Source organism: Myotis nattereri (assembly GCF_964212035.1).
Source record: "Myotis nattereri genome assembly, chromosome: 14".
Lineage (NCBI taxonomy): Eukaryota > Metazoa > Chordata > Mammalia > Chiroptera > Vespertilionidae > Myotis > Myotis nattereri.
Window position 1 is genome coordinate 59,627,525 of NC_138089.1, and position 14,633 is coordinate 59,642,157.

Sequence of the window (14,633 nt, forward strand, 5' to 3'; positions counted from 1 at the left end):
CGGAAGGTCGAGCCCGCAGGAGGCCGCGGAGGCGCCGCGCGGGCCAGCGGGCAGCGGGGCGGCGGGGACGGGGGCGCGCGGGCCCGGGCGGGCGCGTGGCCGCGGCGGGGGCGCGCGGGGGCGGGCCGGCGGGAGGAGGGCGGCGCCGGCGGGTTGGCGGCCGCAGCTATTTGAGCGCCGGTCCCGGGCGAGCGCTCAGAGCGCCGGGAGCCCGCGCGGCGGAGACATCGCGGCGCAGCCGGCGGACGCAGAGGCGCCGCGGCCCGTGCAGCCCGAGGTCCCGCGCCAGGAGGCGGAGGAGAGGCCGAGAGCGCCCGCCGCCCGCGCCCCCCTCCCCGCGGCGCCGCGTCTTGAATGGAAACATGGCGGTGCCGGCTCGGACCTGCGGCGCCTCCCGGCCCGGCCCCGCGCGGACCGCGCTGTCCCGGCCCCGCCGCGGCCCCCGGCCCGGCCCCGGCGCCCCGCGCCCCGCGTCCGGGCCCCCGCGCCGGCTGCTGCGGCTCCTGCCGCCGCTGCTGCTGCTGCCGCTGCTCGCCGCCCCCGGCGCCTCTGCCTACAGCTTCCCGCAGCAGCACACGTAAGTGGCCTCGGCCGCCCCGCGCCCCCGCCCGCGCCCGCTCCCCGCGCCCCGCGCCCCGCAGCCGCGGCGGCACCGAGTCCGCTGCCCGCTGCGCCCGGGGTGGCAGCCCCAAGCCCGGAGGGCGGGCGGCCGCGTCCCGTTGCTGGTGGCTGCGTCGCGAAACTTCCCCGCGGTGCCCCTTCTCCCCGCCCCACCCCCCGCACCCCGCCGAGCGGAGCGGAGCCAGGGCGCCCCGCCTGGCGTGGGGTGGGGGTCCGAGCTGGCCCGCCGGTTCCCTTGCCGCCGTCCCGGCGAAAGGGAGACCTGCGCTTGGGTGAGGGGCGGCGCGAGCCCTGCCCCCTGGGTGTGAACTGGCGCTCTCGGGCCAGAGGCGCGGGGCACCCACACCTGCCTCCCGTGGCCTTTTCCTTGGAGGGGGGGGGGGCCGGATGCAGAGAATGTGGGCGCCTGGTGGTGGCTCAGGGTCCCGTGTTCTTGGCCGCCCCACTGCGCCTGGGGGAAGGGTGCCCTGGTGAGCCCAATGGGGAGGCGCAGGTTCCCGGGTGTGGGCAGAGGGTGAATGGCGGGGAGGACCCCTGCTGCCCGGCTGCTGCCCCAGCAGGAAAACCGCCTCTCCTGGGCCTCATCGCTCCTGCCCTTTCCCTGGCCCTTCTGAGCCTCTCCGCCCGCCCCTTCCCTCCGCCCCCCCCCCCCCAGGAGACGCAAACTCTGGCTTTCTCCCTCCGGGTGAGCCGGGCCAGATGTGCCTGGGCTGGGAGTGGGCATTCAGGGCGTGTGGCCTTCAGGGCAGCAGCTGTTTCTGTGGGCACCATGCCCCAGCCTGTGTCAGTGCCCAGACAGCCCTGCCCCTATTGGCTCCGGGTCACAGCAACCACCTTGCTGCCTGTTATCTGTCTCTGCTCCTCCCCCGGGAGCCACCTGTCCTGGTCTCTCCTTCACCAGGAGCCCGAGGACCTGGAAAATGAGCAGCCCGGCTGGTAGGGGAAGGGTCTGGCCTCAGGGAAGGGGAGGGGCTGGCTGTGCCTCTGAGACCAGTCCCACGGAGGAGGGGTTCTGCTTAGAACCTGCAGCCGCCAGCTCCCCGGTCTCCCAGACAAGGGCGCAGGAGGAAGGCGAGGGGCGCGAGGGGAAGGCGCTGCTCCAGCCCCTCTTCCTCCCGCCGCTCTCCTCGCTCAGCCTGGCTGTGCTCAGGCGGGTGATCAGTCGGCAAATTACAGGTGCCGCACGGACGTGTCCTCTGTCAACTGTCTGGATTTCTCGTGTGTGAGGGGCGGGGGGGGGGGGCGCAGGGAGAAGAGAATGGCACGGAAGTTCAGGGCTGTGGGGTGCGTTTTTGCCTCTCCTTTGCTGGGAGGGAAATGGGCTTAAGCCACGATGTTGGGAAAAAGAGCGAAAGCGTGATTTTTCTGTCGTTCTTTTCCCCTCAAAGCCGAGCCCTAGCGGTTCCATAGATCCTCCCGTGAAGGTTCACACAGACGCCTCTTTCCACCTCTTCCCCCCTCGCTCCCTCTCCCTCCAGCCTGCAGCGGGTCAGCTGGCTGCGGGGCCTGCAGGGGTCTCCCTGGGAAGGACAGTGTGAGCCCCTGGCAGGAGCGGACACCTGTCCCTCGGTCCCCAGCAAGGAGACGGGGAGGCGGGGGTGATGGCAGCTGGACGCTCTTCCCTTGGCGATGGCGTCGGAGCTAATTTGAGGGTTTGGGACACGTCTTGGGAACCATAATTAGAGGATGAGGTGGGGGTAGGGTGAGGGCTGTGCGGCTCTGAGGGTCCAGGGGGAGGTGACTGACGGTGTGACGACACTCAGGGTTGACCGTGACAGCCAGCGCCCTTCAGCTGCCCTGGTCCTGCCGATGTGATGCCCATGGATCCTTGGAGGGAGGGAGGGGAGGGAGGGGAGGGAGGGAAAGAGGCCCTCCCACCCCCGCCCCCATTCGTCGTGGCCACAATGGCTGGGTGGAGTTGGGGCTCTCGTTGAACTGGCATAGGGCTGAGGCTGCTGGAGGTTGGGGTGTGGGGGTGGCCGCCCCGAACTCTCCAGGGTCAGCGTGGCCAGGCCGGGATGAGATGACACAGGTGGCTCTCTGAGGTGGGAGGTGGGACGCAGCCTCATGGCCCTGGGCGACGACCCTCAGTGGAGAGGCCCCAGATGGGAAGTCACGTCCTCATTAGTGTCTGGCGGTGCGACAGCCCAGCTTCTCAAGCTGCTGGGCTTTGAGCAAGTGCGGGCTCGGGTCTGGTGGCCGTTACGTCCGTCCTCACTCCGGCAGGCGGCGGGGCTCTGTGCCCACCGGGCGAAGCGGACCGAGGCTGCCGCCGACGGGGAGGGCAGAGGCGTCAGCGCTGGAGAGGGGACAGGGCTCTGGTTTTGAGGGGGCTCTGTCACCCCACTTGGACCTGGATCAGGGTTTCCAACAAGGAGGCGGCCACATGGGCATGAGTGCATGCGTGTACACCCCTGCACGCGTGTACACCCCTGCACGCGTGAGGCTGGGAGTGGGGTGGCCGAGGCGGAATCGGCACACACACGCGTCACGGCTTCCTCCCGTTCCGTTATGCTCAGCCCAGCGTGGTGGCAGGTGGCGTGAGCGGCGTGAACGGCGCTGCCGGCTGCGGGCGACCTGGCTGCTTCTCTCGTCTCCTTCCTCCCCGGGCCTGTCGGCCTCCTGCCCCCCTGCCTCCTCCTTCGGGCCTCTCTCTTTTCTCGCCACCCTGCACTTTTTTTGCTGGTCCCTTTCATCTCTCTGCCCACCCTGCCCTGCCCGCCTCTCTTGTTGCCTCTGTTGAACCCCTGTCCCTGTTGCCTGGGTCTCTCTGGCCCCTGCTCCCCGGGGTCCTAGCTGAGAGCTGGGGGACGCACCCGGCTGAGCTGCCTGCTTGGCCCTGCTCCGCCCCAGGGATGGTGCCAGCCAGCGCCTGCCTTCCTCTGGGTGTGGGTGGGCATGGGTGGGGGCAGAGAGGAGCCTGGGGGTCTGGATGCCCCAGCAGATGAATGACAGCTCCTCTTCCCGAGTGCCTCGACCGAGCATGCGTCAGTCTCGCTGCGGTTAATGGTGGGTGACGTGTGTCTGTCTGGGTCTCTGCACCTCCCTGTGACTCTCCCGTTGGAGGGAGGCGGCGCCACACATCTGGTCCCCGTCTCCCCAACAACCTGCCGCAGCTTTTCTGGGGGGGGGGGGGGAGGCCTGGTGGCCGGCCACCACCACGATGTGCAGAGCTGCCAGGGCTCACATCCCTCCCGGGGTTGAGGGTTTGGGGGGACCCTTGGCTGCTGCCCCCCCGTGCCCCACCTTTATGGGGGGCCTCTTCTGGCCAGCTGTCCAGGCTAAATAACCGCTGAGAAGGGAGGGAGCCCATTTTAAGATGAGTCCCCTCCTCGTCTGCGGCGAGTGTCACCCTGGGTTCTTAGTCACACTGGTGTGCCCAAGGAGAGACCGAGTCACGCGTGGAATGAGCGGGTCTGTGCGCAGAGCCTCCTCCTGCTGCACAGGTGGGCGCTGCCGGCTCCTGGCGCCTCGGAGGCGGGCGGGCGGCACGGCCAGCGCCCGGGAGGAGGGGGGCGGGGGCATGCGGGGTGTCTGGTGGGCCCTGCGGGCTCATGCTTTGGTCTTCAGAGCTGACCCTCTCCATTGGGATGACCTTGCCTCAGTTTCCCCGACTGAGATAACAGAATTGCTTTAGATGCCGGTGGTGAGAATTAATGGGAGAGGGTGTGGCCCCTGGTGGGCAGGGCCAGCTCCGAGTGACATTAGCATCAGGCCCTGATGGCACAGCCCGATGGGCCCCACCCACCAGGATGCCTTGGGCCGTGCGGCTCGCTCAGGCTGTGCCCATCCACGTGGGATGCCAGCTCCTTGGGGTGACGAGAGGCGGGCAGGCCACCTCCCTCCCTCCCTCTCTTGACTGTGGGGGACGTCTCCAGGCCAATGGCGGCCTCCCGTCACTTAGCCCAGACCAGGCCCCTTAACCTCAGAACCCAGGGTCATGCCCGTCCCCATACAGGGACCTGCCCAGTGCCCCACAGCTGCTGGGTGGGGACTGCTCTGGCACTCAGCTGCCCTGCCAGGGGCTGGGCACCTCTGCGCAGTGGGCCCAGGAAGTTGGCGGTGGAAGCTCAAACCTCAGTCTGTGGAAGGGAATGAAGAGGCGTCCGACGCGAGAGGCACACGCAGGCCTCCCAGCGGTGACCTTGCTGCTCTGGCTCTGCCCTCTGAGGGGCCTTCCTCGGCCCAGGGCTGCCCCCAGCCGGGTCCTCATGCCCCGTGTCTGCCTCCGGCCCCTCCCAGGTGTGCAGGCGATCGTGGGCCAGGCCTGCCTGGCATGGGCGTGGGCAGCAGAGACTCTGTCTCGAGCGGCCTCGGTGCCATCCTCCCCCCGCCCCCCCGGCTCTAGTGTGATGCACAGGGTAGGGGTGGAGCGGCTCATGGAAACCTGGGCCGGATCCTCTAGTCCTGGCGTTTCCGTCGGACCCGAGGGGGCTGCCGAGGATCCGTCCTTACAGACTCGGGTGTCGTGCTCCCTGAACAGGTGGGGCCTGGGGGGCCGGGAACCAGGTTCTCCTGGCTAGGGGACTGTCCAAGGGGCAGCTGGAGTTCTGGGAGTCGAAGCGGACAGCATGTGGCACGGACCCTGCCTGGCAGCGTCCTGTCGTCAGTGGGTGGGGTCTCCTCCTTCCCTTCTAGCACCTTCCAGCTGCTCCCCCACCTCCCAGCTGCTCCCCCACCTCCCTGCTGCTGTTCTCTCAGGCCTCCAGGCTCGAGATCTGCCTCTAGAACTGGTGACCTGTGTCTTTAAGCAATGCGCCCGGGCCCTCAGGCCTGGGAGGGTGCCCAGGGGCCTAGGGCACCCTAAAGGCAAGGATGGGGGGCTTTCCCACGGCTGGTCATGGGCCTCCAGGACCTGAGGGCCTCCAGCCTCATGTCAGGTTGAGGTTTTTCGTCTGGAGCCTGCAAGAAGCTGAAGAATCGATATTCCTATTCCCAGAGGGAGGTGCACGTGTGGTTTTTGCCTTTTCCCTTCCCTTCCTCTGTTGTCCTGTGTAACCTGAAGAGCTGCACGCTGCCTGTGGCTGAGAGAGGGGAGTTGGCGGGACAGGTGCAGACCCAGGTGGCCCCGCGGGACTTGCCTGGTCCCCACGGGATCTTTTGGGGCTAAAGGAGTCCAGGATGCTGTCTTTCGAGCCCACACAGCTGAGCCCGACCCCCTGACCTGCCACTGCGGGGCTCAGGCCATTGGTTTAGGTCCCCGGCCCTGGTCCTGCTCATGGACCACCTAGTCCCCCTTCTACCCCACCTGGGCCCCCCTTCTGGGTCTTGGCCACTGCTGGTGCTGGTGGCTGAGCCTGTGGGGTTGGGGCCTCACAGGGTAGGAGACCTGGTCTTGTTGGGATTGGCGGGGGGGGGGGATAGCGGAGATGTTCACATGGGGGACCTAAGGGTCCCCACCACGGGCTGGCCTGGTCCTGGGGGTCCTCTGTCAAAGGCAGTCTCAGCCCAGGCCCCTCCCCTGGCTGGGCAGCATGGTGGGGACCTTGCTTCCTCTCCTCCAGGGCTCTGAGAGGACAGGCTCCGGCTCTCCCCGCTCCTCTCCACACGGACCCCCAGCCCAGAGGAGCCCGCACCCCCATCCTGGCCTCTGGCTGCTCTTTGGGTGTCTGGAAGCGGCTTCCTAGCCTGACCCACTTTGAGCTCCGATCAGCTAATTGTTTAGCAGGGAGGGGCCTGCTGATCATTAAACCGTCTCCCCACCTTGGAAGGGGCTCCTGAAATAAAGGGGGAAGGAGTGGGGGAGCTGCCTGTCTTCCCTGCGTGCACCCTGGGCCCTGTGCTCCCTCCTCGAAGCCTTCCTTCCCTCCTGGCCAGACCTTTCTGAGTGAGCCCCCCTCTGGGCACACACTGAGGCTGGGCCGCGCCTCCCGCCAGCTGTGCCACCTCGGGAACTTCCTCAGCCTCTCTGGTCTCGGGGCCTCATCTCTAGCCCAGAATTCCCTTGATGGTGTTGCCTCAGGGTGGGGGTGTGACAGGTCCTGAGGGATGGGCCTGGCCCCAGAGTGGGGTGATGAGGGCACACGGGCCCTGACTGGGTCTAGGAGGGCCCTCAGTCCAGCTGGGCCTGCACCTGAGTGCCAGCCACCTGTCCCCTGGCCCATAGCACCCACCACCCAGCCAGGCCCGAGAAGCACCTGAGACGCAGTTGTGGTTTCTGGGTCTTTTCTCCCGTGTGTGTAGCTCTTGCCTGGGCCTGTGCGCACATGTCAGCTTGTGCGTGGAAGTGTCTACACGTGTGTGCTCTCGTGTTTTGTTCACATGTGTTAGATGTGTTCATGTCTATACACATGTGTACGAGTGCCCCTTTGTACATGAAGACATGCTTGTGTGCCCGTGTGTGCATGCTTGCGTGTTGTTTGTGTATGTGCAGGCATGTGTGTTCATGCATGCTCAGGTGTGGGTGTGTGCACGCGTGTGCATATGGATGCGGGTGTGGGTGTGTGCTTATGCGTGTGTGCACATCTGTGTGTCTGGGCAGCTGCACAGTGTATCTCTGCCCCCAGAATGCGCTCCCAGTGCCCACCGTCTGCACCTGCCTTTGGGGTTAGTGCCAGGGCCTGGCTGGGCAAGTGCTGACAGTGAGCAATGGACCCGTCTGGTTGTTAGGACCCGTGTTTTGCAAACTTTTATGTCAGAAACAACCTGAGTTATGGCTGAGCTGGGAAGTTTGATCACCTACCAACTGGCTCGCTGACAGTCCGTAAGGAAACACACAGGCTGCGTCCTTGTAATTCAAATTTCTGCAAATTGAATAGTATTTAGATGCTCTGGGAGGCTTGGGACTCAGAAGCTGGGTGAGTTCTTCCTGAAGCAAAGCAGCCCTTCCCCGTGGGGAACCCGGAGGGTGGGTGTGGGGTCCGGGCTGGCAGTGGGGACCTTGCGGTGTGACCTTGGGCTGGTGTTTTTTCTCTCCGCGTGGGCGCTTGTCTTCTGCACACGGAGCGAAGGGAGACGGGCACCCCTGGGCATCTGCTGCAGGTTTGGGGTGCCCAGCAAGACATTTGTGCAGTAGCTGCAGGCGATTTGGGGTACAAAAGCTTTGCTTGATGATCCCCTCATGCCCCTCTATTTGGGGGGGTGAAGACACTTCCTTTTGGGGTGAATTTTTGTCACTGGTTCTTTATGAGCCAGGCTATCTGAAGGGCTGCTGCCTGGGCCCAGGACTGAGGGGTTCTGATGTCAGAGGGACTGAGTTTGCTTTCCTGGAATTCTCATGTGTTGGCGGTGCCGGGAGAGCCCAGAGTCCTCGGCATTTTGGGAGGGGTTTCTGCAAAGGACAGAAGTGGCCGAGAAGAGCTTGGGAGCCTGAGGGCCAGTGAGGGTTCCTGTGGGGGCAGGGAGCATGGGCGGGGCCACCTCCTTGGCACTGCGGGCCTTGCATGGTCCCTGACTTGGGAAGGAAATATGGGACCCAGATACCTCCATTGTGAGACAGGGAAACTGACGCCTGTGGTGGCGGAAAAGAGCCTTCAGGGGTATTACTGGTGGCTGCATGCACTGGGGGGAGGGGGGGCGCGCAGGACCCAGTCCCCGTGCTCAGTCCAGGCTGCTGGAGGCGCCACCCTACTCCGCACCCCTGCACTGAGACACACATCTGATTCCCGTGAATAAACGCATCCTGATCCGGGTGCAGGAGAATCGGGGTGCGGGAGAATCGGGGTGTGGGAGCATCGAGACCGCTCCTGCAAACCCCGCAGAGCCAGGAGCCCGTGCCGTGCGGCCCAGCTCCCACCGTGCCCTTGTGCGGGTTCCCAGTCACCAGCTTTCGGGCGGCCTGGGAAAGGACAGCTGTGTCGCCGGCTGGGCAGGAGCGGGCCAGTGCCCCCTGAGGTGGGTAGAGACCTGCTCCGCAGCGTGTTTGCAGGCTGACGTGGCATTTAAGCCTTAATCACTTCCCCTGCAGCCGCGTGCTCCCGGCGCCGCCTGGAATGCTGCGTTTGAGGCCTTAAAGGTCAGGCCTGGTGCTGCCACCGTTCCAGCCGGCGCACAGCGCATAGCCCACCCCAGCCTGCCCCGGCTTCATCTGTTAGAAAAGAGGAAGGAGCTGCAGGACAGGCCCAGTGCTGAGGGCGCTCACAGATGGGGCCCCCTTCTCCCCGAGCTCAGGCCTCCCTGGACCCCCACCCTTGCTGCAGTGTCTCCCATGGAGGGTGAGCTGGGACTTTGCACCCCAAAGCCTGCCCTGGGCGGAGCCCTGCTTCTCAGCCTGGCGCTCTGGCCTCCGGCCTCTAGCCCTGGAAATAGCCAGGCCCCGGACAGGCTGACCACCTGCAGGTCCTATAGGCACTCTGGCCTCTGCAGCTCCTTCCCTGCTCGCGGGGTCCCTCGCCCAGCTGCCCTGCGCGGCCTGAGGACTGGGGCCTCTCCCACGCCTGTGCTGTGCCTCCCGGGGCCCCCCCCCCCCCTTTCCAGGAGTTGGCACTGAGCTCACTGCTGCCCCCTGGAGAGCTGAGTCTGAAGAGTGCGTTTGGCTGCAAGGAAAAGCGCTGCTTCCCTGTGCACCTTGGTGCGACAGGGATGGGCACATGTGCGCTGCGTGGAGGCACAAGCCCGCACCTGCACTCGCCTGGATGCAGCACCTGTCGTGTGTCTGTCTGTCCTTGCTGACACCCTCCCCGCAGCGAGGTGGCTGCCACAGCGCCAGGCATCACAGGTGCCAGACATTAGGATAAAAGAGGGGGTGTTTCCTCTGGGTTTCCTCACCAAGAAGCCGCTAGCCAACTCCCCCTCACACCTCATTGGCTAGCACCGGGTCACATGTCCACTCGAAACCAACCACTGAAGGGGCACTGTGATTGGCTCAGGCTAATCAGGGCTTGCCCTTGAGCTAAGGATGGGTCACCTTGGGGCTGGCGGTGGGAGATTCGTGCAGACTTGGGTTTTGTTAGCGAGCCTTGCGGGGAGTATGGAGAAGGGGCAGGCAGTATCTGTATAGACAAGAGATCTGCGCGTGGGGTGGGGCCGAGGAAGGAGGTGGGAGGGGACGGGAGGAGAGGGTGTCCATGCTGGAGGGAAAATTGGCACTGAAGTAGCTGTTTTAACCACATCATCAATCCGTGAGCTGGGCCCTCACATATGCTGTCCAGTGAGATTGGTCCATTTTTATTCCCGTTTCACAGACAGGAAAATTGAGGCCGCAGGGCTGAGTGGTGCTGGAATCACACAGCTGGGGAGCGGGGGAGGCGGGACGTACACCCGGCACTGGGATCCGAGCAGCAGCCACGGCCTCACACAGCCCTTCGCAGCTCGCCTCCTCCAAGCAGCCCCCGCTCCCCGCCACAGGGCCTCGGGTGCCCCCACCCTCCCGCTTTCCCGTCACGCCTGTCCCTCCATAAGGCTGGGTGCATCAGGCTGAGGTCCCTAGAGGGTGGCTTCGGGGGACTGCTGGCTTTCTCACGGACCTGGGGCACCGGGGCTCCCTGGAGACGCTGACTGAGGGGCTTGTCAACTGACGACCTTATTCCCACACCTCGCTTAGCTGCTGCCGCCCCGGCTCTGGGGAGCTCGCGGTCTGGGGGCTCCTCAGTGAAGAAGAAATGGAAGTGAGGCTGAGCAAGTCATCGCCATGATGGCGGGTGCTCCCAGAGGCATCCAAGGGGTGGGGTGGGGCCGACTCCTCTCCAGCCCCATTTCTGACAGGCACTCTCGGGGTCCCCACCATTCCCAGGGTCCTGGGCCTCCACGCTCGGGGCTGAGGAGGCTCTGGGGAGAGGGTAAGCCACTGAGGGGGGGCGAGGACAAGGGGCAGGGGAGAAGCTCGCCCGGCCTGATCCTGCCCCGGTTCCCCGAGCTCCAGGCAGGCCCCTCCCTCTCTTGCTGACATGCTCCCAAGGCCGCTGCACCCCTGGGCAGTGCCTCCTAGCACCCCGATGCCTTGGGCTGCCCACAGCTCATGATGGGGGTCTCCCAGCCTGAGGCCCCTCAGCCCCGGGCACAGAGTGGATGGGGAGGGAAGCAGGGGCAATCCCAGGGGCCATTAAGCCCGGCGATTTGCATGGAGCCAGCCCTGGGGCAGTGTATTCCACAGGCTGGCCAGGCTGGTGGCATTCGGAGGCCGTTACTCCAAAACGGAGAAGGTGGGCACTTCACGAGGCCGTGTAGTGGGACCCGGAGCCGTGGCTCTGTTGGCCGCCCTGTGTCCCCCTGCTGCCCACCAGAGAGCCTGGTCCAGGGGACAGTGACGGAGGAGGGCGGAGCGGGGGTCATACAGAGCGTCTCCTAGGTGACCTGGAGTCGTTTTGTGCCTCCTTTACCCAATCTTTAAAATGGGATCCTATTTCCCATGTGTAGCTGTGAGGCTGGAGCATCTGGTCATTCCGCCAACATGTTTTGAGCACCCACTGTGCGCCAGGCCCTGTACTCCAGAGATGATGTTTTGGTGACAATATCTATCAGAAATCACCAGGAAAATGGTGGGTGCTTTGCACTTGTGGGCACCTGTGGCTGAGTGGCGGCAGGAGGGTCTTATCGCTGGAGCCCTAGGAGCGGAGGGGGGCGGGGGGCGTAATAACATCACCCTCAGCCTCTAGTGCAGCGGTTCTCAACCTTCGGGCCCTTAAAATACAGTTCCTCATGCTGTGACCCAACCATAAGATTATTTTCGTTGCTACTTCATCACTGTCATGTTGCTACTGTTATGAACCGTAATGTAAATATCTGATGTGCAGGATGGTCTTAGGCGACCCCCGTGAAAGGGTCGTTCGACCGCCAAAGGGGTCGCGACCCACAGGTTGAGAACCGCTGCTCTAGTGTGTGCTGGGCTGAGGCTCAGCTCTCTGCTGCCCCAACCCCGCGTCGGAGCACAGTTACAAAGTCCAGGGGGAGAGCGGGCTGCCAGCCGGTGGCTCTGCACAGGGCTGGTGTGAGGGGCCCCGGCTGGCAGCTGTGGAGCGGGTGAGTGCATGGAGACAGGGCACCTCCTCCCTGCCAGGCTGCTCCCCAGCTCTGCGGTGCCCCCTTCACCTGCCAGCCCCGAGGCTGTTCGGGCCCCTCATCTGCATCCCACCCCACAGGGCTCACCGGACTCCCTCTTCCCTCCACTCCTCCGTCCGGATCAGATCAGACGTCTGCTCTGCTGGAATTCGAAGCTCCCCAGGGCAGGCCCACATCTGCCCTGCTCACCAGGGGCCAGCCTGTAGCCCGGCTTGTACCCTAGTCTCTAGGGCAGCCGTGGGCAAACTACGGCCCGCGGGCCGGATCCGGCCCCTTTGAAATGAATAAAACTATTGAAAAAAAAGACCGTACCCTTTTATGTAACGATGTTTACTTTGAATTTATATTAGTTCACACAAACAATCCATCCATGCTTTTGTTCCGGCCCTCCGGTCCAGTTTAAGAACCCATTGTGGCCCTCGAGTCAAAAAGTTTGCCCAACCCTGCTCTAGGGCCTAGTGAATGAGTGAATGAATGAATGAATGAATGATGAATGAGGTGGTAGGGAATTCGAAGGAGCTGGGAAACACCTGCAGTGTTTTGGCAATGACAAGCCCTGCTGGGTCTGCCTAACTGCCTCCCCTCAAGCCGGCCCTGAGGACAGCCCAGGCTCGCCAGGCAGTGGCTCCCGTCGGCCTGGCACCTTCCTGGGGCTCAGGAGGAGGTATGGCTGCTGGGGCCGCCCCTGGCTCCCCTTCCTCCCTGCAGCTATGGGCCCCGCACAGCCCACGGAGCACCAGGCGGAACCTGCAATCGCGTGCGATTGGCATGCAGCGGGGCTCCCTCTGGGACGCCGGGCACTGGCGAGAAGCAAATCTCAGAGTAGGGGGCATCCTTTCCCTCCCTGGTCCAGGGTCCTGCAGGGGTGGAGGTTTGGGGGGCTCGTCTCCACGGTGCCGAGACATGCCCGCAGCAGCATAGCTCTGGGGGTGTAAGGAAGGACTTCCCAACTGTACCCAGCTTGGCTTGCTTGGGGAGCAGAGGGGATCCTGGTGTAGGGCTGGGCCCCGTCTCACACCTGGGAAAGCTCATAAATGAGGGGTGGCCCCCCTGCACCCTGTTTCCTCATTTGAATCTTGGCTGTTGGAGTCCACCTTGGAATTGGGAGACTTAAAGGTCTAGGCCAGTGGTCGGCAAACTCATTAGTCAACAGAGCCAAATATCAACAGTGAGATGATTGGAAATTTTTTTGAGAGCCGAATTTTTTAAACTTAAACTATATAGGTAGGTACCTTGTTATTAACTTAATTAGGGTACTCCTAAGGCTTAGGAAGAGCCACACTCAAGGGGCCAAAGAGCCGCATGTGGCTCGCGAGCCGCAGTTTGCCGACCACAGGCCCAGGGGACAGCTCTAGGGCTCTGGAGCCATACTTGGTTGGGTTCGAGTCCTGGCTCGGCACAGACTGGCTGTGTGGCCTTGGGTGTGTGGCTTCCCCGCCCCACCCCTCTGGACCTCAGAGTCCATCCAGGAAGTGGGCCTGATCGGCCTGCGCCTGGTCCAGGTGCGGTGTGACTTCGGGGGGAGTCACACGCCGAGCACACAGTAGGGGCTCTGCCTCACCCGTTCCCTTCCTTGTGCTCTGCCACCTGCTGGGTTGGACCCCCTTTCCCAGGCCTGCGCCCCAGTCTCTCTCCCACTGCAGAGCTGGCAGGGCAGGTACCAGTCGGGTGAGGGGAGGATGTTTGAGTAAATCGAATTCCAAGTGTTTCTGGAAAACTCTTTCCTTGCCAGGCAGCCAGCTAAGCTCTGCAGGGAGCTTGATGACAGAGTAGTCGCAGCCCCGGGCTAAGGCAAGGGTCAGTGTAGTGGGGTGAGGACTGTGGGTTTGAGAGGGGGTGGGAGAAACCCAGGAAGATGCCCTGGTGTAGGTGACTTGACAAGGTAGAGGAGCAAAGCTGGCCCTGATGGGTTGAGTTCTGGCCTTTGCTCCACCTCTCCTCGCACCTGGCTGTCCTCAGGTGGCCGCCAGCCTCCACGGGGGTGGGGAGTTGGGGTCCCTGCTCTGAGGAGGATCAGAGGAGCCTGCATCCTGAAGGGGGAGGGGGGTCTCTGTGCGCCTCGAGGCAGGAGGCTGTGTTGGGGACACACACAGAGGACGGCTATTTGTGGCTCAGCGAGGATTTGACTCACGCTGGGGGCTGGGGAGGATGTGCAGGAGGGGAGATGGCGACGTGGGAGTGACAGGACCTGACCAGAGTGGGGGGGGCACGTGCACAGGGCCTGTCTCGCCACCGCCAGGCGGGGTCCAGCTGCAGGAGCTCCTGGGTCCCCCCTGACTCAACCTGGTGGCCGTCACAGGTGCCTCCACCCGACAGTGCCGCCCCGGAGACCAGGCTGGGGCGTGGCTCCATCACAGCACCTGGCGGGCACCCGGGGCCTGTGTCCAGGTGGCCACGTCCCGAGAGCCAGCCTGGCGGAGCCTCTGTGCCGCATGGGCCTGGGCAGGGGTTACGTTTCCACTGTGGCCGACGACCTGGAAAATGCGTGGGAGAGAAGGAGGCGCTGCGGCCCCCCAGGCCCCCCGATCGGTCTGCGTCAGAGCCTCGGCAGGAGGCTCGGCCTGGGGAGCAGACGGCGGATCCTGGGCGGATCCTGCGCAGAGCGGCTGGCCGGACCCCGCGTCCCTGGCCCGGATCCCGAGGTCACGAACTCCTCCTGCTCATCCATCGCTAAAGGTGCCAGCGCTGGGGGGACCGGGGGGGGGGCACTCCTTCCCGCACTTTCTTCTGGCTTCTGGGAGGCAGTGGCTGCTCGGCCCGGCTCTTCTGGGAGCGCCATGAATTATGCACGGGCTCTGGGCAGGCCCATCATAAATGAGCTTTAATAATTCATCCGCGAGGAGCCAGGGAAGGCGAGGGCCTCCTGGACCTGCCCCAGGGCAGCCTCTGCGGCCACGGCTTCCACGGCACCCCCCCCACCCCCCGCCCGCTCCTGCTCCTGCTCCTGCCCTCACACAGCGGGGCAGGCCCTCGCCCAGGCCGGAGAGCAGGAGCCTCCTCCTCCGGGCTCAGCCTCAGGGGGGAGGCCCCCCTGGGCACCAGGTAACCTGTGGGCCCAGGAGGCGTGCGGAGGTCAG

The 14,633-nt window shown here is 64.6% G+C and overlaps 1 protein-coding gene across 3 annotated transcripts in view; it reads left to right on the top strand.

The window, feature by feature from the left end:
• Window positions 1-362: 362 nt before the first annotated feature.
• The window catches only part of CACNA2D2 (calcium voltage-gated channel auxiliary subunit alpha2delta 2), a gene marked incomplete at its 5' end in the record, with an annotated part of 111,724 nt that continues 97,453 nt past the window's right edge, over window positions 363-14,633 (top strand). For all 3 annotated transcript variants that reach the window (XM_081106258.1, XM_081106257.1, XM_081106259.1), the window contains one exon: window positions 363-577. In XM_081106258.1, coding sequence (XP_080962384.1) covers window positions 363-577 — 215 coding nt within the window. The remainder of the gene's footprint in view (window positions 578-14,633) is intronic.